This window comes from Gasterosteus aculeatus, chromosome 6, assembly GCF_964276395.1.
Source record: "Gasterosteus aculeatus chromosome 6, fGasAcu3.hap1.1, whole genome shotgun sequence".
Taxonomy (NCBI): domain Eukaryota; kingdom Metazoa; phylum Chordata; class Actinopteri; order Perciformes; family Gasterosteidae; genus Gasterosteus; species Gasterosteus aculeatus.
Window position 1 is genome coordinate 11,314,900 of NC_135693.1, and position 27,282 is coordinate 11,342,181.

At 43.7% G+C, this 27,282-nt stretch overlaps 1 protein-coding gene and 1 long non-coding RNA gene across 4 annotated transcripts in view; one reads left to right on the top strand and one right to left on the bottom strand.

Annotated features, from left to right (window-relative positions):
* The window catches only part of LOC144409521 (uncharacterized), an 81,944-nt gene extending 77,080 nt beyond the window's left edge, over window positions 1–4,864 (bottom strand). Inside the window, exon 1 of the long non-coding RNA XR_013468018.1 lies at window positions 4,785–4,864. This is a non-coding gene — a long non-coding RNA (uncharacterized LOC144409521). The remainder of the gene's footprint in view (window positions 1–4,784) is intronic.
* Window positions 1–27,282, top strand: part of LOC120820195 (A-type potassium channel modulatory protein KCNIP2) — a 56,341-nt gene that overhangs the window by 11,098 nt on the left and 17,961 nt on the right. Inside the window, exon 1 of one of the 3 annotated variants that reach the window (XM_040177692.2) lies at window positions 17,247–17,483. The exons of the other annotated variants lie outside the window; for them this stretch is intronic. Coding sequence (XP_040033626.1) covers window positions 17,396–17,483 — 88 coding nt within the window. The 5' untranslated portion in view covers window positions 17,247–17,395. Of the gene's footprint in view, window positions 1–17,246; window positions 17,484–27,282 lie in introns of those variants that run through there. 3 annotated transcript variants of the gene reach the window in all.

Here is a 27,282-nt window from a genome sequence, read left to right on the forward strand (position 1 = left end):
GATCTCTGCAGGTCTGTTTCCATCCCGCTCCTTAAACAATCCTCTGCGCTGCTCTTCACTCAGCTTTGAGTTAGACAGGCGGTCTAAAGATAGAATAGAACAATGACGACTGCACTGCTATTCTGCTTTAATAAGCAATGATGGGCACTTCTTTTTTTTTTTTTAAGACTCAGACTTTGAAATAAGCGCCAATGCATATAATCACTATCTATGTATTATAAAGTGTGGCCCTACTGTTGTACATTAGGAAAACTTGGACAATATACGTGGCACAAAAGAGGTTGATGAATTTAGTTTGTCTTGCAGCAACAATATTTTTTACTATTAAGTGGATTAGAGAAGTTACAATGAGCAGCGACGGTCAAAAAATGAGGTACAGTGACGCATTCTTTGGAAGGTGCGAGCAGGATCTCATACCTTCTCACATCTAATGTGTGGGTGCAGCAGGGAATCGATGGAAGCTTTGGCAGCCGCTCCCACCGCCCCAATGGCGAGTATGAAAGAAGAATAAGGAAAGAGGAGTAGAGAGATGCTGGGCGGCGCGCTCCTCTGCTACAGTAATGAAATGTGTGATTTAAGGGTCCTCGGTAATGCTGAGGTCACCTTTTTGTCTCATCTTTTAGTCAGAGTGGAGGTCGTGTTGCCTCCTCCCTTCTCTTCAGACATCCCTCTTCTCCCTGGATATGTGACCTGCATTGTGACTGTGATGGAAGGAATACTCACGCCAATAATCCCTCTGCCTCTGTTCATCTCCCTTTTTATCAGCACCTCTCCATCAGCCGGCACAGAAAAGGCTTGCCCTGCTGTGTCGATGGTGTCAAAGTATAGGTTTCCAGTCAACTCACTCAAGTGGTAGTACTTACAGATGGTGTTATGGAGGGAAGTGATATGCTCTGATATACTACGTTGTACAAGCGCATAGAAAACAGCGATTTGTAGGTCAAATTTTACCGTCACCTAGAAAGATTCATGCATCTCCTGCATGCCCCCATCCCCTCCACCTCCTCTAGAGCTCACCTTTTATCATAATGAAAACACATATCACCTTTATAACCACTTGGCACCTTCATGAGGACATTGCGGAAAACAAGTGAAGCGAGAGGCCAAGCTGAACATATAAACTCTACGCATTGTACTTTCTCCCGACCTTTTGCAGCCAAAGCTGTTTCTCTTGGAAGCGCTGGTCAGTACATGTAACCTGTGCTCATTATCAAGTCCTCTAGTTGTGACTCATGCGTGAATTGTTTTCTTTTTTTTCCCCAGTCATTATGTTTTTGGGTCTTTGTGACATTGCTAAAGTTTGACATTTTGAGTATAGCACTTAAAAGTTTGAAAACTGTGGGGAAAAAAATGGCTAATGGCACAGTATGAAATCTTGAACACTCGCCCACATGAACTCAAACACACAGACGCGTGCGTGGACACACAGGAACGTATTTTCTCTTATAAAACTGTGACATTTCTCTGCCTCTCACCTCCTCCCCACCCTCTCCTCTCCACCCATTTTCTCCTCCTCTGTTCCCATTCAGCTGCGTCCTGATGGGGGAGCCTGTTTGTCTTATCGCCCTCCGCCAGCTGTGGTTTGCATCAGGCATCTATGGCTGTCTCCTTCCCTCCGCTTCCCGCACACTAAAATAGAAGGGGAGCAATGATTTGTCATGCTTCACACACACTCACACTTGTATACACTTACGGCACACAAACACTGACACATTCACACACTTATGGAGCTTATCCAAATTTCATAGCTGCAAGTCGTGTGGTCCCCACAGGCAAAATTATATTACGGAAGAAAGTAATCTTGTCGAACTCCTTTCAGCTGACACTTTTCTGCTTTTCACTGTCGTTAGATGCTCCCTCTCCTAGACTGCGCCACGCCACCTGCCTGCCGCTGTTAATGACTGTAGCCTCTCTCCATTCGCCCATTCTCCTCACTCACTTAAGCACCTTAATGAACCACCTGTAAACTGAGTGTGTATCTTTGGCTGTGTAGGTGTTCTTGTGTGTGTGTGTGCGATAGGCCTCCCTACAGTGCCTGAGGGTTGCCTCTTGTGTATATGAACCAATTATCTTTACTTACTTCTCTCCTTATGACTACTCTGAAATGAGCACAGAGAAGGTAGAATCGAGACCACAAGGAGCACGTCTGCCAGCGAGGTTCAAGCCAATCATAGAAATGACTCTGGCAACGCAATTCAGGATGAATTTTGATAGTTTCATTACTGGGATCACAGATACGCAGTGGACATTCTGCCTCATTATTCTTTTGGCATTTCCTAATTTAAATGATGCTTCCTCATTATTTGTATTCATGCGATCACCGACAGTGAAACGTTAACGGAAATGACAATGACTGATGAACGGTGGGACTTATCTGAAAGGTCAGCGAGTGACCTGTCACTCACAGGGGGGAGTCAGTCACTCGCTGACCTTTCAGATCAATCCCACTTTTTACTAGTTCATCCTGCAGTGGAATCACAGAAAGGACCGTTGAAATACACATTTTGTTAATATCTTTGTCAACAAAAAAAAGGTTTTTCTTTTTTAATTATAATGGTAAATAAAGTAAGCAGCCAAACACAAAGCACGCAGCATCATCATCTCAGTTTAGTTTTAGTTTTAACTGCTTATTCAAGTTTCTGTCTCGGTTCAAGATAATAATCACACCTCAAACGTTTAAAAGACAGGTAACAAAAGACTTGTATGTGTTTGAATCCTGGGTAGCAGCTGGAGTTCTTTTTTTAGGGCTTTTGTATCTGTTATGATTTTGTTTGTTTGTTCATGTCTGCTACGAGCAACGTGTGTTCAGCAGAATGAAACCTTTTTCAAATTAAGCCCAATTTCTTGCCTCAACTAAAATCAATACTCTGGCCTTTTATAACAAACTTGAGGTCTTAACAGGTTGTAGCTGCCAATAATGCCTTTGCTGCTCCTCTCCGGTGGTTGCAATCCGCTGGATTATTAAACCGAATTAATTCCCACAGTTTCTCAGACTTGCCTCAGGTGGGGACTCAGTGTTGAACGCATCGCTAGATGATTAAAGTGACTCAGTTTGTAATATTCCTCCGGAAAGCCACTGTTGTATTCCGTGAAGTGTCTGGATGTTTTTTCTCCACATTTACAATTTGCCTTTTGTTTAATTAGTCAAGGTTGTTTGTAATGCTTTTATCAATAATGACTCTATTCCGCCTTTTATCAAGACAAACCTCCAAACAAATCCAGCCATGTTTAATATTTGACACTTCACACAACCTAATTCCATCCATTGGGAATTTCATGGTTCCATAACAAACCGTGAGATTACACCTGTGTCGGCTCTCTGCGCCAACACAGGCGTGTATTTATATCCTCTCCGTACTAATGGTGTTCGCAGACTTGTACTGCCTCTGAGGTGTTTGCTTAGACAAAGGTCGTCTCAACAATTAACCTTGTGTGACAAGCGAGGAAGCAATGTAAACACCGGCACCGCAGCGCCTCACCAACACGCCGCCTGCGCCCAAACAAAGCCGACATAAATAATCTACGCTCTGCCCGCAGTCACCTGGGCTGTGATTCGAGCTGCTCCACGACGTGGAGGGCGGAGGTGTGGGACCCGCTCCGTCACATCCGCAACGCCCGTCCGATCAACAGCAAGACCAAATGTGACGGAAAACAAACAAAACAGAAGAGCTGCGTCTGCTTCGAGCCCTCGAGAAAAGACAACGCAGCTGCAGCCAAAAGCTTTGGAGGCACGTTGGCTCTGTCGCTGAACACCTGCTGGGCTGCTGCAAAGCACGGCTTCCAGTTCTCTGGGGCATCTGAAGGCTGAAATCTGTCCGGGGTTAGTGAAGGGATGAATTGGATTTGAAAAATGAAAATACCAAGAGGGGATTTTAGTGAAATTAAAAGGACATTTTGAAGGAGGCTACAGGTTTATCGGCTGCTGCAGTGATAATAGGATTATAACATTTCACACCCCATTATCAGGACACTGAATGGCCAAACTTTCATTTCCTCCTAAAATACACTTTACTGTTATTGGAGGTTTATGGAAATCAAAGAACTGAATAAAAAGAAATGCTTCAATTTATAAACCACCCCTGTCCTTCCCTCAAGGCTGCTCGTCTCCAAGGCATCAGATGCCAGCCCAGAACCCAAGAATCCCCGCTGGAGCCACTCACTCGTTGAGATATTTGCCCGGGATCGGCTCCAGCATCAGCCCGTGTAGGTTGTGGTATTTGCATAAAAACCTCTCGTAATCATTCTAATAATCATTTTTAACATGAACAAATTTAGGAAAGGAAATTCTATAGATATATCCTAAATTAAACTATGCTTTATCTTTAATGTGTCAGTAAGAATGCATGATTTGTCTGACTTCAGCCCCTAAACAAAAACCTTTTTGCTGTGTGTATTTTCCAAACCCAGGTCAGATATCAGTGTCACGCACTGATACATGCTGTATTCTAATATGCATAATATTATAGTACTAAATTAAAAAGATCAACCCCAACGTCACCAATACTCAACCAGACTATTTGATTCCTGATTTCTGATATCTGACATCCGGTATCTGTGCATCGACATCAATAAGTAGCTTTGAGAACGCCTACTGTACATGCACACATGGGGAGGCACAGCAGGTCATTTTGTCACATGTAGAAGCTCCACTTCCTCCTACGCTGCACTATAGTGTGCTTTGCTTTGGAGTCGGTGCAGGAAACGTTGATCTCGAAATAACAAGAAGACCAAGTCTGAGAAACTGGACCCCCCCCCCAGCCCCCCATACACACACACACACACACACACACACACACACACACACCTGCAGCATATAACATTGAGGTACTGGAGAGAGGTGGTACGCAGCATGTCTGGACCAGAGCACCAGTAGTGGAGTATGTGGCCGAAAGGCCTTTCTGCTCAAAGATCATACTTCTGCCCCTTCTCGTCTCCCTTTTTTCATTTTTAATATTTCTGACACCAACATTTTTTACTGTGTAAAGTTGACATCTTTTTTTTGTTTTTATTACGGATTCATTTTCATTCATGTCTGCTCCAAATATCACAGCAACCCGTCCACAGTAAATGTGCTGTCGTCATGACGCCGTCCTCCCTTGACAAATACGACACCTCTGCACTGCAGTTGTTCCTGCAGTGGCCGCTCTTGTTGTTTGTAGAGCGTCACGCTATCTTGTTTCTCCATGAGGATATCTTACTGTCCTCTAGCATTGCTAATGCTCAGGTTGGTTAATCGTCGGTGATATAAAGCTCTCAGGCTTTATAAGGGTTGTTTGTGTGCTCACCAGCTCCCGGCCTTCACTCTTTGTGCCCGAATCGGGATCAGGACCAGAATTCCTCTTATTGTTATGAATACAAGTGTGTCATTGAGACTACCTCTTCTGCAGAGACAAATAGACAAAACCTATTTGCATATGTTAGATAATTTCAGAATGAAATGGGCAACAGGAGAGGAACGTACGAGTCAAAGTTGCCTGTTATTCACAGCAGCATCTTTTCATTGTCTTGGAATGCTCGTCTGTTTTATCATGTGCCGACTGTGAATTGGATCGTCCTACGCCTCTCTCACTAACCCGCTTTTCCACTTTTTTTTTGCCCTTACCGTTGCTTTTTCTCTCTCTTTCTCTTTCCTTGTCCTTGAACGTCCCTCCCCTCCAAACGGTGTGTCGAGACTTTAGAAGCAGAAAGATTAGGACGGGAGAAAATAAGATTGAGTCAGAGATGGTGGGTGTGTTAGACAAAATTGGTTGGCAGAGATGGGTTGATAAGAGGGGAATGGATAAATGAACACAAGAGAAGAAAAAACAGACGAATCTTATTTTAGCTGGATGGTTAAAGCCCAGGCTTTTCTCTGGGAAAAGTACTTTTTGAAGAGTTTTGGACTGTAAATGGTTCTGCAGAGGACTTCAGCCACGAAACTTTAGTGAATTGGGAGCAAGGTGCAATATGGCTCCATTTAATTCAGACCCCTATACTTAATAGATAAAGGAAAGTTGTGAAGCCTGGAGAGCGCTTTCTCCTCCGCTACCCTGCTGGTCTCACCTCATGTTGCTTCCTCTCTTCTGTCACCCGTGCAGAATAAAAGAGGGCAAGCAACAGGGGAGAGGAGCACACTTTCCATACTTCAGAAGAAAACAGTGACTAATGCAGAAAGATATAAGAATATATGAGAATAAGAGAATAGCAGAAAAACCTCAACACTATACGGTAAAGCAGCAATTGATAAAGGGCTTCCATCTAACTCAACTCAGTGTTAACATTATATTGACCTTGACAAAGACAACAGTTTGTTGAATTCTTAATCATACTTGCATTGTTTGAGTCAATGATTTGTCATTGCAATGATTAAATCACAATTCGTCATTGGTCTGCGATATCAGTTATAAAGAAACCAATTAGCAGATTGTGTTCAGTGTAATACAATCACCTTTTTAAAGTCCTTTCAAGGAAACTTATAAGTGGTAAAAAGGAATAAGCGGTTAAAATGAAAATAATTTAAAACGTTTAAGTGTCTGTTACTGACGCCTCTGTTCTACATTGACGATCATAACTAATGGTCTCAAAAAGAGAGTACGATTTTGTCTTTCTTTTTATGTTTGTTTGTCTCCAAACATGAAATATGCTGCCCTGCGACCGACGAAAGGAGAATAAGCTTGAGTTTTTTTTCCTGTGCATTTTCGGTGCACGGCTCCGGTTGTCGCCAGTGAGATTAAAAAAAACAAATGTCTGCTTATGTTTACGTGTTTTCTGATTGGTGTGCTGGCTGATCATTCGGTCTGTGTCCCAACATAAACACTGGTTCCATGCATTGTTTAAGAGTGAGCAAAGAGGCATACAGTCGGTATCACGTTGAATTGATCCTTTATTTGAATTCAACAAAGACTCACTTTTTTTGTGCGCTCGTCAGCGAGAATGTCTTGATGACACCTGCCGTTATTTAGAGTCTGCAACCAACATTTCACATTCACTGACACATTTAAACCAGCACCATTATACATGCGTTACATTATAGGCATATTTGTTTGATGAGATGCTGGTGGGAGTCAAATATTTAAAGAGTAACTCTACAATACACAGGATCAGTGTAGGTGCTCAGAGAGACGTGTAACTGTTAAATGTGCACTTCCCAAAAGAAGATAACCGCTCACAACAGGTCCAGTTATTTTGAAGAGAACAAATCCCAGAGAGACGCAGAGAGAATAAGAGCGTTTAAGTGTGTTAGAGAGTGAATCCAACCCACCCACCCTCCTCCTCCAATTGTCACCGATCCATACCTGTCCGCCCACTGATTTCCCATGAGCCTCTGGGTGATAGTGTGAATTTAGCCGAGTTGGGCTACTTGTTTCAGTTGCCGTTCATTTACACAAACACGCATTCCGGCGCACACTCTCCAGGTGAACACACCGTACACAAATGCCCACATTAGCATCTCTCCCACTCGTGCGCACTCTGCGTCTGACATAGCAGTTGTGTTTACAACGACGGAGGATGGATGAGCCGCTTGTCGGGAGTAAACCCACCGGCAACAAGTTAAGCGTCTAATCAATACAACTCTAACACCATTTTTCATTCAGGGAATGTGCAGTGAGCGTTCGTGTTTATATTGTCGGCTCTGTCTAAACGCTGCAGAGTCTACCAGGTGTCTGGTTTCATCATTGTGTTGATATCGTGGGTTTCAGTTCCCTCTGGCTCGCCGCCCGCATGGTGGGGGGGAGGTGGGGTGAGACAAACGCAGCCACAGAGAGCGAGTTACAGCGAAACTATTTTCCATTGCTTCACTATCCAGGAACTCTGTTTCAGATTCGGTGACCCCCACCTGCCCTCATACGGACACACACACGCACACACACACCAACCCATCATACGAGTGTCATCAGACAGCCCCTAAGACGGCGAGCTAGAGGGAATTGAGAGAGGTGGAAAGTTCAACGACGGCACGGCTGCAGAGACGGAGCGAGAGCTCCTTAGGAAGGCTGGGAGGCGTAAAGAGGAGTGAGAGATTACATTAGGAGAGTCGGTGATTATAGTAGTGTGGTGAAAGTACTGCACTTGTCATGATCAGAGCTGCTATTGGTGCTCTTAGTGGGGATCGAATGGGGCTCATGTTACACGGGTGCAAACGGAGAAGCTGTCAAGCAGTTGGCAAGTTGGAAATATTCATAAAAATGAGAAATAAAAAAGAGATCTGAGTTAGGTTGTATTTTGGAGTGGGAAGGTGTTTAGATTTGGGACCCAGGCGGGACATGTGTGGGATTGACGTGGGCTATGAGGGCAGTCCCTCCAACCGCTCATGTCCGGTACAACCTTTGCACCAACACTTTTTGATGAATTATCCCCTCCGGGTGAAAGCCGCAGCCACCTTCCCATCAATAACGCCCGCACGCCCCTTCATTTTCTGTGGCAGCCTTAACGTTCCTGCAGAGAACTTGCACAAAAAGTCTCCCTGAGCTTTTTGAAAGTCGAAAAAAACACTCCAGTTTATACAAAGCTGATGCCGCGAGCGCACACGTTACCATGCACACGGCCTCACAGCAAGACTGGATAGTCAGACGTACTGCGCCTGAATCCCAGTCAAGGTGACCTCTTGTCCTCTGATGGTTGACAGCAACGGGACTGATCCGTCCCCGTTCTATTAGGACTGATTATGTCATTTAGGTACAGATGGGTCGTTTAAACCAGCAGCTGTCCTCATCACATACAGCAGACTGACGTTTATAATCACCTTGTGATTTAAAAACGTGCTTGCTGTCAAAAGATGGGTTGTGAACTGTATTTTGTTGCACCGCATTGTCTGCATCCTGCAGCTCCATACTTTCTTTTTCTATTCCCGTTTTCCTTCCATAAAAGAATCGCAGGAAACTAATATGCTTGAGGAGGATGTCTTTTAATTTGAGCAAACTTTACTGGAAGGGACTTTTGTGGCTTTTGTGTTCCATTATGTCACAAACTATTTTAAACAACACGGTGGGCAAAGAACAGGACAACTATTGTAACTGCTACATTTAGTAATTATTATTCTCTCCTTTTTTCTCCACAGAAGTTCTTGTACACAGCGAACATAAGCGAGTCAGAGGATGCCAGGTTAGACGTTTTAAGAAACATTCATATACCAAAGGAAATGTTGCACTAAATATTTTTAGTCACCCACCCACAAGCTGGAAGCTACGCTGTGTCCATGACTATTTAGTATTTAAAGGGAGGGTGGCAGCAAGGTAAAATAGAGGATCCTTCTTAAATTGGCCATTTGCAGGTCTCTTACAGGTTAGGCTTTGAGAGAAGAGGAACAGGTGAGAGACAGCGAGGGACAGTGGAAGGGAACTCTCCCTCTCCGGGTGATGTGTTTCTAACATCAAGGACGGACAGTGGAAGGGAGACGCGAGGGAGAGGATAGCTGTGCTGTGTCAAGTCTGCATCACTCAAACCAGTTTTATGCCAGAGTGGGGGGGGCTGCTGATTTGCGTAACCTCAAAGGTCGGATTTAATCGCTGCAAAATCATAGTCAGTTATTTGTGCGCCGAATGGATGTGACAAAAAAAACTTCCATTCCTCTTTCTTCATCCCTCCCCCCCACTCACTTGTCTTCTTCCTTTTGTCACATGAGTCATTACATGTGTGCACCCACACTGCCTCTCTCCCTACTGACACCTCAACTCGGCAGCAAGTAGCTCAGGAGACTCTTGATTAAAGAAAAAGGAAAGCAAGCTCCTCACACACTCACATACATGAACATATGAAATGGGTTGGACACGCCCGCTGGTATTGAACTGCTGTGGTCCGGGGGTGGGATGAGCGCTCTCTCCAGTCGCAGAGAAGAAGACAGACCCTGAAATTTGAAAGCGTAGATTGTCCCTCCTCCCACACAGGCAGCCTGTCTCAGACGGGCTCCGTCTCTCGGAGCCTCTCTGATCTTCGAGTCACAAAACACCTGCCGCTTGCCTTCAGACTGCCAGCGAGAGGGAGAATGAGTGGAAGAACAGCAGTCAGGCATCCGAGAGGGTTGGGCGTCTGACAGCGAGAGAGAGAGAAAGAGACGCGGGCTTCAGAGGAATTGAAGCGCTCCTGTGTTAGATGGTGAGATGTAAAACAGGAGTGGAGCACGATGATGCAAAGGCAAGGTGATTGCAGGAGTCCATATGGACATGGGCACTTAAGGAATATCAGAGACCTCTTTTATCCCTCGCAGAATGCCTGATGCCGTCAAGGAGGAGCGGGTAGCAGCATGTGATCTGGTGCTGCTCTTATCCGACGTCAGCCTTGGCTGACTTTGCCGCCTGGTCATAACCCCCCCCCCCCCCTCGTGGGTTCTTTGTAGACCTCATGGCCCAGTGATCTATTCCTCTTGCTTTTCTCTCACTATTTAGTTGTCAGTCTGGTCTCCCTTGGGTGCGTCGCCTCCCTCATCCTCCATACGGTAGCTTTATCGAGAGGGAATGCAGCAGTATCTCTCACAGGGTGTGAAAGCTGAGGACAATAGAAGGGAAGGTGTGTTTGGGGAGCTTTAATACAAAGTGGTGGAGAGGCCTGGCTCAAGTCCAGTATTGATTCTTTTGCTTGTATTATACTACAGCAAAGCAAATTTCTTTATCCCCATTAAATCATTTTCTGCATCGTTCTCTTCCTGGATTCCTGTACGAATCCCTCACCACACTGTGTCCTCTGTTGACCGTTCAGCTCTTTTTTACTGAACTGATACAGATTGACAGATTACTTTGAGCAAAGAGCAAAGCTGAAGTCCAAATATTAACTCTGCTGTAGGCCAATACAGAGCAGTAAATATCACTGCATTTACCTTCCAACTCTATCTTCCAATAGCCCCATACGCTACATTTTCTGTAGAGGAAATGATTAACTGTCTTAAATTGGCAGAAATTGGTACCAACATTAATTAGAAAGTTGGACCATTAATTGCTTTGCTAAGATTTGTATAACGTCGTTACCAAGCTATAAAATGTTTTTATCTATGTACTTTAATATTCATTTAGAATGTGTGCCAACCTTTCCACAATTATATATCCCAAGTGGAGGTAATGCATAGGTGAAATATGCAAAATATAGTATTCAGATCCATAAAATCAGCTGTATTTCAGTACTCTTAATGACTATAGTTTTCCTGCAGGGCGTTATACTACACATAAAATGTAATTTCATACTATAAGGGAAATGACTAGATTGCATGAGACATTGCTTTTACACCCACAGCGGCCGTGGTCAGTAACTGCCCTCTGCTGGTGTACACACGTTAGTGCAGGCAGATGTTATTAAACCAGAGGACTCAACAGTGAACGTCACATACACTGTGTTCTCAAATCAGCAAACAGTTGTTCTGGGCAGTGGATAGCCAGTAAATATCACTGCTATTTCAGATACGTGTGTTCTTTGTGTTAAATGTATTCATGAGTTTACTGCGGCTTGTCAGCATATGGGACAGAAAAAAAGCCTCTGTTGTCATGCTTTTAACATTGGACATGACACTTGCTGAAGCAACGGAGGAGACATGTAAGGTCTGTACTTGGTAACAACAGAATCCTCGACTGCTAACGGAAGCACACACATCATTATTTTTATATCTATATCTACTTTATTATAGCTTACAATTAATATTACATTTTCCTGTTAGCTTGAATAGCCGAACATCATTGGTTAACCTCAGGGCAGAGGACTGGACTCCTTGAGTTGTGGCGTTTCAGATTTCTGCCTGCAGGTGGCAGCAGCGTCATGGAGCTTCTGTTTTGGTATCTGCAATGTGTACTGCTGGAGAGCACATGGCTACAGGGTTGGGCTCAATGGAGGAGACATGCATCTGTGCTCTCATCTTCCCTTCATGGCTTCTTCTTAGTTGCTTATTTGTATTTACTCACTTGGTTGTGGTCATTATGCAGACATGCTCCTTTAAAAACATTTACATAATCAGATTATTCCATTTCCTTTCACTAACAAATACACTTATGAGAGCATTTCAATGTAAATTGGCCTAAAGTACAGAGAAAAAGTAACTTGGTTGAATGCCACTGAAAATGAGACTCAAGAATTTCATGAGAGTTTGAGTTACATTAAACGCCTTCGACTGCAAACCAAGTCTACCAATCGGGACAAATAAAAAAAACAACAACATGTTTCATACCTGCTGAAACATAACAATGCTCTTATTGAACAAGTAATTTGACGAAATGCAGCAATTTCCCTTTTCGGTTGTATTCACCTCTCCTCAATCTGGTTTACTTCAAATATAGAATAAATTAATACATGTCTATATGATCTCCGCTGACATAACTGTGGAGTTCCATTGATATTGGCAGCTGTTGGGAGGTAAATCGTGGGACACACTTGCCCCACCACATCAGCAGAACAGGTTCATTACCATAGTTACGGATAATTGATCTGCTCATTTAGCGGTTCAGTTACCTCACGTTATGTCATGTGGAGATAAATAATACATATTAAAGGTCCTATGTAGGAAAATTAGTGGCATTTCTTTTCCTCTCAATGGCTCTTAACATGGAGACGATTGAGTTTGCGTCACGCAGCTAATTGTGCAAACAGTAGTTACCGTGCAAATAATGGGAAAAGAGCTGACAGAGCAAACCGTGTTTACCCTACAGGGGGGACCCAGAGGATGGACCCTACGGTTTGCTGATGACGCCATTGCTTGGGACGATGTCACCATATGAAGGCAGTGCTTAGTGGCAGATAGCCAGCCAGTGGGGCACTCACACATGCACAAACATGCACTAAAAGCATGAGCGCACAGCCGGCCCAGCTATGTACACAAAGCAAAGCGAAGCTCAGGTACACACACAGCGCGAGAGCGACTTCTCATCAAGGTATGACTCCACTATGTATATTACTGGGCTAATGCTCAAAGTCCTATTAGTGGCACCCGTGAATCGTTGTCTAGTCCCCTTTTAATCCACACTGGCTAGTTTGTAATAGACCTTAAGAGGGCAAAAGCTTTCATATGAATATGGAAATGAGGGGGGAGTGGATTGGGAGAGGTTAAAGGGCCAAGAAAGTCTGTCTGAGCTCTGTGATAACATTACATTACAGGTCATTTAGCAGACGCTTTTATCCAAAGCGACTTACATTACATTACATTATAACGTTGTATTTAAGTCCCTGAAGCCGAGTGCTTCCACCTGTGCCTCTTTCCGATCTCCTCCCTCTCTCTCCTGTGCTTCTCTAGACAGTCACGTGTTCCCATGAATAGAGTGTTGAGTGGGTTTCACCAGCTGGTGCCTTTGCCTGCAACATAAATACTGTAAAAGACAAATGTGTGTGTGTGTGTGTGTGTGTCTGTCATTGCCAGATACTTGAGTGGAGTGTCAGCGTCACATCTGCCCTCCAACATTACTGTGGGCATTTGCGCTCGTATAGCAGCCTGCAAAGACTCATTCAAAATCTGTGGAAAATCATCATGCTTCTCCTTGTCCCTTGCAAAACACAGAGAGGCAAACTTGATCTTTCACAATATTTAACAGCTGGTTCCACACTGATATTGCTTTCAATTTGTTTGTGTCAAAATGGTAAAAAATCCTGGAGAGAACTACTGTAGCGGGAAACTACCACTAAGGTGGTTTTGAGTATTTTTACCCGGACATATTTTTGTGACTGCAATAGTTCTCCAAAAATGCAAGCAGAGTTCATGATACAGATGTTGAGAGAAGGTTCCATGGCACAATTTGACTTCACTGCTTTTGTCTTCTCCGCTTATCTCTGAACCTGACTCTTATTTAGTGCAATCCTTAGTTTTGAAATGAGGAAAGAAAAGAGGGAAGCAGCTGAATCTGGTCAATCAGACACTCTGTTTAGATTTCTCCTCCTGTTCACGTTCCAGAAAAAGCCCCGGATCTCGAGTTCGCTTGGCGATGTTTCTGGCAGTCGCTTGATGGTCAGGGCAGGTCTCGGGGCAGGTCTCAGGCCCCTATTCTCCCTCCCCGTCTGTCCATGTTCTGTTTTTTGATCACCAGCTTTTTGAGACTGACTATTTTTAGAGCAAGAATGAAAACCGTGAAGAGCTGCTGCTATTGATTGAAGTCTCAATTAACACCTACAAACAACTACAAAACAGTTTTGTCAGCTAATAATCGCTGTTAAAGGGGCGTGTACTTTGTTTTTATTGTATTTCTTTGTCTCGTCACTAATGGACTGCGGCCTGGATCTTCGTGGTGGTGACTCAAAGTGTCTGAACAGCCCACATGTACATACTCACAACAGGCCACTGAGTCTTGGCACAAATCCTGGACACAGTGTCTTCAATAACGACGGCAGATCTCTCGCTGCAACCACACCCATCTCTCCTCTTCTTCCAATCTCCTCTATCTTTCTGCAGGGTAGTTTTAACTTACTTACTATTTATGTTTGTCTGTTTGGCTCCACAGTGAAGCAGACAAGCTTTTCTACATCCTCTGGAAACCGATCTGGGGATAATCTAAAATGTTCTACCTAGTTTGTTGATGGATATGTAAAGCTTTTCCCAAAGTGATTTGGGTCCCTGCAGCAAACTTACCAGGAAAAAAAGTCACGGCCTTTTAAAAGTGACATGCAGAGCATTTGTTTAAAATTACACAAAGGTTAAGTTACAGTGGTAAGGACTTTAACACATGGGACTGCTTCTCCTTTTTGACCAGAATTAAACAATTGCGCTGTTTCATTGTATCATGTACATCTACGCTATTTCTTGCGAGTACTTCTGCTGCCTAAACCCAACCAATCGCGTTGCAACATTGACCACGTGGCATTGTGCCTCAATGGATGCACGATTCAAGAAGTACATGAAAAGCACTCATGCAACGCGTTCGTGGTTCGTGATCGTGAACCACCGTCGATCCCGTGTGTCCAGTTGTTTCTGGAATGTGGTTTGTGGGACACAATTGGTCCAGCAGATGTCTCTCTTGTCCTTTAATACTGGTTAGCAGTGACGAATGCATATTCCGTTAAATGCAAAGGAGCAGAGGCTGAACTTGTTGTTGGCAGTGCTACAGCGGGCACATCAATTAATCAACCTGTCTAAGAACGGCCACCCTGAGCATCACGTTTTGGCCGAGCCGCTCCTCCCAGGTTCGCGGAGATTGCCCTTTTCTGCCGACCCGGTTGGTGTTCACGTCGCGCGGCAGCTGGGTTCTCGTGGTGTCAGGAGATCCACGGCACCATAACACATATCCATCTCGTCTGCCTTCAAGTATGGCGTATGTGTCCGGAGAGCCAGCGCACGCACCGATCACCGTTCTATGAGGAGCTGGTAAAAAACAACAATACCTCCTTAATGTAGATGCGATCTGAGATGGACTGCAGATGGTTCAATCACCTGCCAAGTATTCTTTGAAAGTGGCTGCCCTTTTCCCAAACAGCTTCCAGATGGCTCCGTACAACAAACCATCTGGCGGGTCAGGATTGCTTAGTCCCTGAGTGATGGCTAATTTTAAGATGAGACGGAAATAAACTTTTGATTTTAAATCTGAGTAACAGATGTGGTCCATAGACTGAAAGGAATTACAGGTCGAGCCAAGTGTTTTGCCTGATTATTAGATATATATTTTGCTGTTAAACTAAAAATAGTTAATACCTGAGAACAGTCTATTTTAAAACCCCACTAGAGGACATTTAGGTTCATTGTTCATCCTGAACCAAAAGTGCTTTGCACATTTTCAACACTCGGAAGCAAAGTGCATGTTACAGCATGTCAGTTTAATTACTTAATAACTGAAATAAATGCTGGGAAACCTTTTCAAAATGATTTAACATAATTCCAAAATGTCCAAATGACAGGGAGAGGTCCAGAACGATTGAGACTGACTCCGTCCTAAAGTTTATCACATAATATTATGAAACGTGATGTCAGAGTCAGGCTGCCCTACTGGCAGGTTTCACGTTCTCCATCATCGTCCATCAGCTAGTTACCAATTTCCTCTGTCTTTGATTGTGTGATGAGTAGATCACATTGGATCTTATTTTCTCTCAAAAACAGCTTCAAACAATAACCGCTGATGTTCCTGTCGTGAACCCTGCACACACACACACACGCAGGGGAGCTAATCCTGATCTGAACAAGCAAAGAGTCACCATCAATAACAAGTAGGTAATCCTTGTGAGATATTTAAAACTGATTTTTCCCTCCCACATGCTCTTGGGTCCAGAACGGATTGTTGTATATCAACGTACTTACTGACCCTTTTCTGTTTCGCTAGATGAGAATAAGAGCACAGAGCCAGTAGAAAGTGATCAAGAAGGATGAGAGGAAACATCTGCTTGACGTTTGATCGATTTTTTCTCCCTGACCTAAAGAGCAGGCGGCAGCGTATCAAAGTGTCTGTGTGTGGATGGAGACTTTGAACACGTGTCAATCGGGTAAACAAGTTAAGTGAGTTTATTTATTAGTGACTCAGCAAGCGTTCGCACTGAGCGAGCGGACGTAAAAATATGAGGCTTCACACAAAAGACTCTCAATGCCACAGGATTTGAAAAGCTCCTCCTCCATCACTTCCCCTCATCACTCCCCTCTTCCCTCCCAACTGGCAGATAATATTCCGTTCATCGGCGACTGGTGAAGGTTGGTACTTGTCCAACAACCTCCCTCTCCTGTCTGGCCTTGTCTCTCTTCTTAATATTAACCTCATAGGATAACAGGAGGAACGGGGATGAATTATGCATTCCCCTTTTTTGTCCCACCTCCACTTTGCTGTCTCTTCGTATTCCTTCAATTTTCCCATTTGCTCCTTTTAAGTCCGCCTTCCTCTTTGTCCTTTTCCTCGCTGCTACAAATGCCGTCAGTGAGCGAGCCAGAAACGTAGACGTGATACTAATTGATGGGTTTGCTTCGTTTCCTCTGTCACTTTACTCGACCCCCTGCTGGCTCTCACACACATACACACACACACACACACACACACACACACACACACATACACATACACATACACATACACACACACACTCAGAGTCTGTCTTCTTCATGAGCAATGAGTGTAGGAAAAAGACTACCACCTGCCACTCAAGACAGCCTCCTCGTGGTACAGTGATCACACACATACACAGAAACACACACACACACACACTCTTGCATATGCGCTGGTCCGTGATATTTCCGCCACACTCTGCTCCCAGCCAATGAGAGGGCTTCTCAGAACGTGAGGGGGAGGAGGCAGAGCCTGATTGACAGCCAGCGCCCTACAGGTGGAGAGAACAGCGGAGAGGAAGAGCGACGACCGGGAGAGGAAAGAGAAGGAGTGAGTGAGGAGGAGAAAGAGGCCGGCACACCTACTGTACACACACACACACACACACACACACACTCGCGGTGCTCTGTTCCTCCCCTCGTACCCTGAGAGCTCGCTTCCCCCGGCAGACTAGCCGACACAAACACCACCATCACTCTCATCACCTCCACCACAGCTGCACCAAGATGAGCCAGTGCAGGAAAAGGTGCAAGAGGCAACTCACCAAGGTGGCTCGCTATTTCTACCACTTCCTCATGGGAACGCTCACCCAAGGTAGGCACCCAAAACTTCCACACACAGAGCTTCTGCTGTTGGGTCCGCTCCTTTCGCGAGAAGAAGACGAGAGGAGATGGTGCTCGCTGGAGTTTGTTGTTTGTTTAGAAGAGGTTGTTTTCTGATCTTTGCTGGTGGTTCTGTTGTTGATCCTTCCCTTCAGTGTCCCTCTGCACCGGAGTGTGTTCTGCTCCTGAATGACGGTAGAACAGATATATATATATATATATACTCTGATCTAAGAATATTTTTTTGTGTGAGGCAACTTGAGGGGTGTGTGTGTGTGTGCGCTGTGCTTTGTGTCATCCATAGAAAAATAGGAGATCAAACAGCTTGATATATTTCACATTCTCTGCATATTGTTCATTTGCATTGTGTGTATATATGAGTATCCATACATGTCTGCTTGTGGGCATTTCCTTTTACAGTTCAGTTACATAAAAACAGCATAAATAATCTGTATGGATAGTTAGAAATACAAAACTATTAGATCTGATTGAACACACTCCTCTTTCTATCTGCCTTTTGACTCCTTCTTCCCCCCTTCCCCCCTTTCCCCCCCACAGCTCCTTTTAACTCCTCCTGCTCGCTCTCTGGCAGTCAAAAACATTCCCCTCTGGAAGCGAGTGGCATTTCACCTCCATTGAGAAACTCTCAGCGGGAGAAACAGCCTTTTATTCAGCCCCTCAGTCTGCTCTCAGTATGACATCAACTCACCCGTCCTCTCCGCCGCTCCCTGCACACTTGTTCACAAGTTTATAACGCTAGTCTTTGCGCTGAAATTAAAAACAAAGTAGTTTTAAGCCGCGTGAAAAGGTTTTCTTGGCTCACACTCTTCGTCCTGCTGAGCTTAGAGTTGGCTGAATAAAGTTTCCTTCAGCAGAAACGCCCTCTATGAAGTGCCTTTTGACAGCCGGCTGCCAAGCTGCACCTCCACCTTTCCTCTCTTTCAGTCCTGTGAGGGATATTGAGCAGCAGCTCACGTCGCCTTGAGGAAGACGCAACAGATCAGGGTGTTTCTGGTGAATCCCAGCAGTTGATCCGAGGCGGTGGAGATTGTTTAGAGGACCTTGTCAGTACAGCGGTGCGTTAATGCTAATTTGATATCCGTGACGCTCATCTCCCCCGTGGCTTTTCTCCTCGTTATCTCCTGAGACTTTGACATCTGCAGAGCTTCATGCTCGTGCTCGAAGTACCAACTGGTGAAATCCCAGCAGTTATCTACAGTAATAGGGAACACTGCGCTGTATCACTGATCTCTGTGCCCCTGGATTGTCTTTAAAACGGTTTAACGTAACGGTCTTCACCAGAGCGGCCCGCTACTAAAGACATTCTTGGTTTAAAGACTCTGATTTGTAGACTATTCAATTAGTTAGATTTAAGTGAGAGATCTGTACAACTGTCTTTCTTGACAGAGTGTAAAATGGAGCTGATATAAATATTATGTACTATACTATATTTTTATGTTCTATAAATCTGCTAATTTACGTCCATTGGATTGTATGAAAAAGTAAACACAAAATAATAATATCAGACATCTGCTTCATGCGTAAAGTCTCATATGGAAATGAATACATTGGTGAATGCCGGAGTTTGACATTTTTTGCTTTCTAAAACCAACTACTCTCTGTTTAAACCATTAACTAGCTGCCAGAGTCTCACAGCCCCTTTACCGGCTCCCTACCATGAAGTATTTATTTAAAACATGCGTGTGTGTGCGCACATACACATCCTTAAGTTTGCCCAGAATGGAGTTACCATGACTACTGGCTCCTGTGTGTCTGTTCCAATGAGAGAGAGAGAGCGAGAGAGAGAGAGAGAGAGAGCGATGTCTGCTTCTGGTGATGGGGGGCGGGGAGGGCAGAACTGTGCGAAGGCTTCATCAAGGCCATTCATAGTTTGGTATTTTAGTATCGTATCGTTTTTGGCAGTGCTGAGGGACGCGTGATTAAAGTCGGGCATGGACTCTGCCATCACTAACTACGACTTGAACTGCGCATTAAAACCCCACACATGGAATGAAGAACTTCCAGGGTTCTTCTTGGTGTTTTACTCCACCTCATTGGATCAAGTAAGACGATATTTCTACCAGATTATTCTTTAGTTTTACACCCCAGTTGAGCTTTCATACCACAGAATATTTCTGGATATTTTCTTGGATGTATGATTAGTCCATGCATCATACAGGATGTATGATGCCTTTCCCACCATGTGTGTGCACATTATCGATGACAGTCATTTGTAGTCACCCTCCTTCTTGCTCCTCCTTTGCCCAGTAATTAGTTTGTTTCATTAGTCTCTGTAGGGAAACGAGTCATGCTGATATTTATGTTCTCTGCCCTAGAGCTTTGTATGTGTCGGTTTGCTTAATTGTGGGAATGACTTTGTTTAGTGCAGTTAAGATGCATTAAATAGCCGTCAATGTGTTGGCCCACCCATATATGCACACAAAGTTTACTCATTTAAAGTTAGTACATTTACACTGACTGTGCTAATTCACTCTGTTGCTGGACACAATCTTGGTCTGTAGATTTTGGGAGTTTCAGCTGGTTGCAATCTGCAAATGAAGGTTTAAGAAGGTAGGTTGTGCCACTGTAATCAAACTGAAGAGTACGGCCGAGATGTCAATCAAAGACTACAAGCCTGAGAAGAGGCCCAGTAAGACTTAATGCAGCATGTTTATTTAGTAGTTTAGCCATAACAAACAACTAACATGTTTTTACATTGACCCCTGAATGCATTCTGGTTGTGGTTTTGCTAAATAACAAATGAATGTTTCCTAGTAATTGACAAAGAGCAGTTACAATTTTTCTAATTAAATAAATGACCCCTAGTGCCACAACAACTTTCGGTCGCAGTAACACACAGTACACAAACATGTCACTTTTACTTGTAAACACAATTACCTGTAATAAAAAGCGTTGAATGAATATTTCATTCTGAAGATGAATGTCTTTGGTAGCTGTGTAATGAGCTGCAATACGTGCTGGTCATTGCTGCATATTCAGTCTCCTCAGGTGGTTCAGATGGTGTGAGACTAGCTCCCTGTGAAAGTCATTCATGGTACACATAAGTAAGAATTAGTCCCCTTTGCAAATTGAATTTGGTTTAAGTTAAGTTAAGTTTAAGTTGACTTTGTGGGGCTGTTAAAACTTCTCGGGCCTGTCTACTTGCACCAAAGTGAGGCGTTTCTTACACACATGGATGAGAGAATGATTGACAGACACACACACACATTTCCACGAGCTGTTTGATTCTCGTTGCAGCTCCCTTGTTGCTACGACCAAAGAGACTTTGTTATCAACCTTTCAGCTATGAATAAAATATGTTCACACCGGGCTTCGGCCCACAGCCTACAGATTCCGAGATGTGTTTATTCGTCTGCGAGGTTGTGCTGCTACTTATTTTGTTTTTTATTGGAAACAAACTCTCTCATGCTATTTGGAGCGTTTATGTGTATCTTTCTTCTCAACTTATCCCCTACAATCCCCTGTAGAGATGATACATTTTGACAGTATCCCCCCCTAAATGTATCATTTCTCACCCACTCGTAACATTGATATTAATTGATATTTAGACTAAACAAATAAAGGAAAGGCTGCCTATTATGGTGCCTTTGGTGGGGTGCTAGCAGGGGCTAGCTGTGTGTGTGTGTTTGGGTGTGTGTCTGTGGGGATATTGCTGTATTTGCGTGCACGGAGCCTCGGCCACTACTGTAAGCCATTTCTTAGTGTGTGGTAATGGCTCTCGCAGTGGGAAGGGAGTTGTTCATTACCACAAGGATAACTTAAGGTACTTCAAGCCTAAGTCCCCTGCTTGTATGCTTTACTGTGGGGTGAAGAGGACGCACTCTGTCACGCTGCGCTGCATGTTGTCTCATATTAGTGCATAATAGGCAATATGAAAACACAGCGGGAAGCAGCTTTGACTCCTCGCCTTTGGGTAGAATGACTTGCCGGTCGGAAACGGAGAGATGCGTTAATTTAAAAGATCCCGTTCCACTTCATTGGAGATCCTTATTTCTACTGGCTGCAACGGCAAGTTGTGATAAGTGTTCTGTCACCTTTTAATCTGTTAACATTGTATGAACAAATATCTTGGGGATGGAGAAAGACAGAACGTTGCCACGTTCTACCGTCTGAGCACCCGCATCCATTTTAGGAGCACTCTTGTTTTTTGTCGGCAGACCTGTGAAGATTCTCACCGATTATTCTTGTCTGTTATTGTCACCTTGTGACTCGTTCTTTCACAGTCAAGATAGAAAGTTGGCCTAAAAATAAACTACTATTGGAAATCGGAGCCTTTGCAGAAAGATGCTCCTCTGAAAGATCTATGTTTAAGGATTACATCGTCATTACGCTACCCCCGATCCAGAGGAGGTTATTAAAAGCAGACAGTTGGTTTGTTGTTATTTGGGCGCTCTGTATGGTGAATAATCCCTCTGTGTATCTGTTGCTTGCTGTCTTATCCTTTGTTTTCTCTGGCATTTATCCCACTGTTTAAGGCCTAATCTGCTCCATGCTGTTCTCACTTCGCTCCGTTAAGCCCCTTTTAAAAAAGAAATATTTTACAGAGAAGCTAGAAATGTGATTTCAATTTCAGTTGTCGGCCAAAGCTTGGGGTGATGTAAGCTGTCTAACCCATTGGAACGGTACCGCCGGACCTTTCTCGTCATGCCTCATCTCTCTGAAGGAAGAGCCCGCTCGGATTGGCCTTCCGACCTTAAGCTGCTTGCAGGTCACTTCGCTGTGCCAGCGGGGCATCCAGGTGGAAGTCTTTGTACATTTCACAGCCCAACACCCATCTGGTCCACACTTCCTGTGTAGTAACAGCTCTGAACCCTGCTTCAACCGCTGCTCCTTCACCTCCATCCCGCCCTCATCTTCTTTCCCTTCACTAGAGAGATGAAGTGAAACATCACCTTGGTCTGTCACGTGTACACACGCACACACACACACCTCACATGTGCTAAAAATAAACTCGTATTGCCATCAAAGAGTGTGGAGGCTGAAAGGCTTTAATTTTTTTTATGTCTTTTTCTTACTGGAACTTCGTCTATTATGATTAATTCCCCAAGAAATACCCCAAAATGCTTTCTCATGTGAGATTAAGCTTTATGGAAGTTTGTTTGATTTGTGTCTGTGTAACCACAGACATATGCTAACTCGTAGGTTCCTGAAGGGTAAAGCTTTATTTTTTAGAGCTGATGGGGGCAGAACATTTTGCTTTATTTTTTAAACTGTTTGTTACTGTTGCACCGTTATTCCGAAACAGTGTTGAAAAACTGTCTGACTACCATTTTGGCTCCCAGTATCCCGAATATGTTGGTAATATACTTTTTTGTTATTGTTTCAGTAACTTCATGGCTGTAGTAGAATTTATTACATACTGCAGAAAAGCTATAACTGCTTTATCTCCGTTCTGAATTGGAATCCTCTCTTTTTAGTTTGATAAAAGCCCTTCAGATGTTGCAAAGTGAGCATCTTCTATAAACACCCGCATTGCTGTTTGCAGTTTGTATTTTGTGTCTAAAGGCAATATGTGGATAGAAAACATTGTTTTCCACTTTGTTGCATATATTCACATTTTGATCATGTGTATGGAGTGCAAATACTTTTAAAAATACAACAAACAAAATAGGTATGTTTCATCTCCATCTCTCTGTGTCGCTGTCCATGGTGCTAAAACACAGATTCCCTCACAAGTCGACTCATTGCTTGCTCCTTTTAGTCTCCACTTCTGTCAGTTTACATTTAAAGAACTGAGCAATATGTTTTTATAGGTAATAGGCTGAAACAACCATTACTTTTACAAATGATCTATTATGATGTATTTTAGGCGCAGAGCGGCACACAGCAAAAGAACAAAAGATATGGAGAAAATGTCCTCAAATGAAAACATGGCTACCTGTGTAACAAAATAATTACAACCGGCCGTGATATTTCTGGCGGCTGTGTCTGCAGCCAGTGATAAATATTTTAGACCTAAGAGAAGCATACTCTCCGAGGAATAGCCAGCTGTAAAACCAATCATTCATGTTGTCAGGGCTTTCCCAGAAACCAAAGTACTTATTAGTTTCCTCTTCCCACTTTACGATCACCATGCCTCTTTGTTTCAGGTGTCTCCACTTCCCCAGCTGTCCACCCGTGTCTCGTTGACTAACCCCCCCTTGTGTAATTAAGTGCCGCGCTACGTGTGTTGTTTGTTGCCAGTTTGTCTTGTACCTGCGTCGAGCCTCCCAGCACCTTCGCTACCGGTCCAGTTGAACCTGCTGTTACGCCCCAGTCTAGGGGTGCCTAAGGTGCAACATGAATAGGCCCCAATCTTCCCCGTCTCCCAAGTAGCCACACACACTTTAAGTTTGTATAGGGGATATTTATTGAAAAAAAGCTCTAGGTTGAGAAAAACCCGGTATGTTGAGGCAAAAACAAACCACGGCTTCGCCGTTGCCCATCCCCAATATAACAAACAAACCAAAAAACAAACCTAGCTAAAAAATAAGACGCTGACCTACCAAAACAAAGGAGAAAAATAATGACATCAGTCTTACCTACCTAACTACTTTAAAACAGGAGAAAACCAACTCAAAAGAAAAACAGAATACTTTCGGCTTCACGGTATGCTACAAGTGGCTGGTTGGAGGAGGAGGAGGAGGAGGAGGAGGAGGAGGAGGAGGAGGAGGAGGAGGAGGAGGAGGAGGAGGAGGAGGAGGAGGAGGAGGAGGAGGGGTTGTGCTCTGCTGCTGTTCTCCCCTGCTCTGCTCTGCCTCGGACGCCATCTTGGCTTCCATTATATGCCGGCTGCAGCCAATCACAGGACGGGTGGGAGACCGTCCACCAATCCGCGCCTGGTGGTGGCACATCCCTGTTTGAATAAAGAAACCAGAAAGACACCAAAAGAAACCCACAAACACTACACAGATGACCCCAGTCATAACACTGCTCTACAATCCGTGGCGCTATTCAGATTTTGTCTCTGCCAAGCCCTTTTTTTCTGCCTTCTTCCTGTCTAATTAGTGTAATGAACCTCGCCCAAGATTACGGAGCCCGAGTCGTGCTGTTGAGTCCTCCGGTCGCACTCCTAGACACAGAACGGACCACACGATGAGCTAAATTTGCTTTCAACGACCACCGTGGACAGAAGAAACGTGGGCCTGTAGTTTTTTTCAAGAGTGTTTGATAAAGGGATGATTTCTAAGCTCAAAGAGAACAGTACCGCCAGTCTGACCCATGTCAAATGGATGGGCAGGACTGGCCGTGGCCGTGTGATAACTCATTATTCTTTCCTTTTTTCACAGACGAATCTCCTTCAGACACCCTCCAACCACTAAACTATACGTTGAGAAGCCTCCTCAACACACACACACACACACACACACACGCGCGTTCATACACAACGACTTGCAGCCTTGATTGGAAGTTCAGAATATTCAATTTTCACCTTAATGACTTGCTCTCAATTTTTCAGTTTTTCAGGAGAAATTTTTAGTAGTATTTTGATAAATAATTAATTTTCTAATCAGCTCTTTCCAGCCAGCCCCTCAGTCATTAAAGCCCAACTAACTCAATGCAAGTGTATTTTCCGTCCTTCGTTGACAAGTTCTCCTGGCGGGTGGATAAATTTACTGCTAACTATAGCTATCAGAGCAGGGAATAAATCTCAGCTATTAAAGGCCTCGCGGATGTGAGCACAACGTGGACATCAGACTCTTTACTCACACAGAGAAAGTTTATGCTGTAGGGTTCGTTTTTGCAACCGTGCGGTAACAGATTATTGAAATGTACCTGGATAATATTTTTTGTATGTCAATACACATGAATGATTTAATGTTGTAAAAGACTTTAGTTTAAATTTGTTTTTTTTTCAGAGGGACTGACTTATTGAAATTGAAATTGTCTTTCTCTCTGGGTCGTACTCTTTGTAATGGACAGCAGTGGATTGGAGCAAATAAAGGATGCCCATCAGGCCGATCCTCCAGGGAGGCTGGTGGTCAGAGGCACTAAAAGTCTGACGGTCCCCAATTGGGACGGAGCTGCCTGTTCCATTCAGCCATCCAGGCATGAGGACAACAGACCTCGGACGGGGGACGACCTTGAGAGGATCTGCCTCAATATGACAGAGAGGGAGCCGGAGAGGGTGAGAGAGGAAAGGGATCGCGGTAGTAACCATGTATGCCGGTGTAGCGATGCAGAAAAAGAAAAAAGCAAGTGAAATTATCCAGGAGAAAGAAGCCAGAAGAAGCAGCTAAGTAAAAAATAAAAAAAGAGATGGTATCGAAGATGGGGAAAAATGATTCTCTTCATAAATATTTCAAACATGATCTTCCCCACTGCTTTAACTTAAAGTGCAATAATCACAAGTCGAGGGTCTATTATTATGTGAATAATCCTAGTGATCATGTTTGTGGTATAACAAAAATATTTCACGGTTGAACAAACATAGAAAAGGAAATCACAAGCAACAAACCTATCAAAGAAATAATTAAATCAATGATTGGATATTTGAAGCCCGGCTGACTGACTTTTATCAGAACTATTTTTGATTGACAATAACGCTCAATAACTCTCTCTATAACAGTAAAATGTGTCAGTTGCTCGTCAATTTCATAAGTGGCACTTGTCTGTCGTCTCTTCGCAGTGCATCAACTTGATGTCTGTCAGTCGGTGGTTTCCAGAAATATGTTTGTGTGTGTGTATGTGTGACCGTGCCTCTGGGTGGCTGTCACAGCTGTGAGGTGATATGTCACTTAAAGGCTTTGTTAAACTTCTTTCTAAAAACACACAGGAAATAGACGCTGAGGCCTTGTTTTGTATCCAAATAAAATAACCCTTTGGTCTTCTAAACAAAACTTGTAAAATGTAGTTTAAACTATTTGACTCTTTTGAATTCTGTTCATAGTTCTATTTTTTGTAATAGATTAATAGTGTGTAAAATATAAAGCGTCTAAATGGGCTTGTTTTTCATGCAGGAACCAGTGGATGCAAGTTAATTGTTTATTTAGATTTCAACAACAAAAGGCAGAATGATTCCCAACGAATGCAGATGCATTTGGGTTTTTTTCTTGTTATGAAATAGATATATAGAATATTACATACATACAATTACAATACATTACATCTTTTCCATTGTCAGTTTCATAGTTATTTGATTGCTCCCAATTTACAAAATGATTTGTGTACTTGGTGAAAAATCAAACGTATTTAAATTAGATCCATACAAAAACCACACTACAGACTACAAAAGTGATGAACCAAGTGTTTCATATGTAATTAACACTGTGTTGTCCTTGAGAGGCGCTCGAGGACACATGAATACCAGATATACTTCAGCACTCCAGTGCCAGTGTGAAGTACTACATGTCAAAGTGAGTTGGTGCAGCTTGAGTTCAACTTTGTTCCCTCGCCGCCATCGTTCACATCAAAACTAAATCATTTCATCACCGCCGCAGATTGCTCCTCCCCAGTTCTCTCACCTCAACCTTCCTATCGTAGAGATGTTCTCCGTCTGCTCCCACTCTCTGTTGGGTCCACCTCTGGAGTCTGCATGATGTCACTGACTCCCATTTCCTCACATCCAAGCCTTTCCCGAGTGCTCACACACACACGCACGCATATGGATATGTGTGATCTCATCAGTTCCCACCTCCGGTTCTCCAAATCAGATTCCTCTCTGGGTTATTTTTAGCTGTGGAGGTCCACTCCACACTGTGTAACACGTCACGGCCCATCTTCCTACCTGCCTTTTGGAAAAGGGAGCCATGACAAAAGCAACCTGTGTGCAGGATGGGCGTGATATGTAT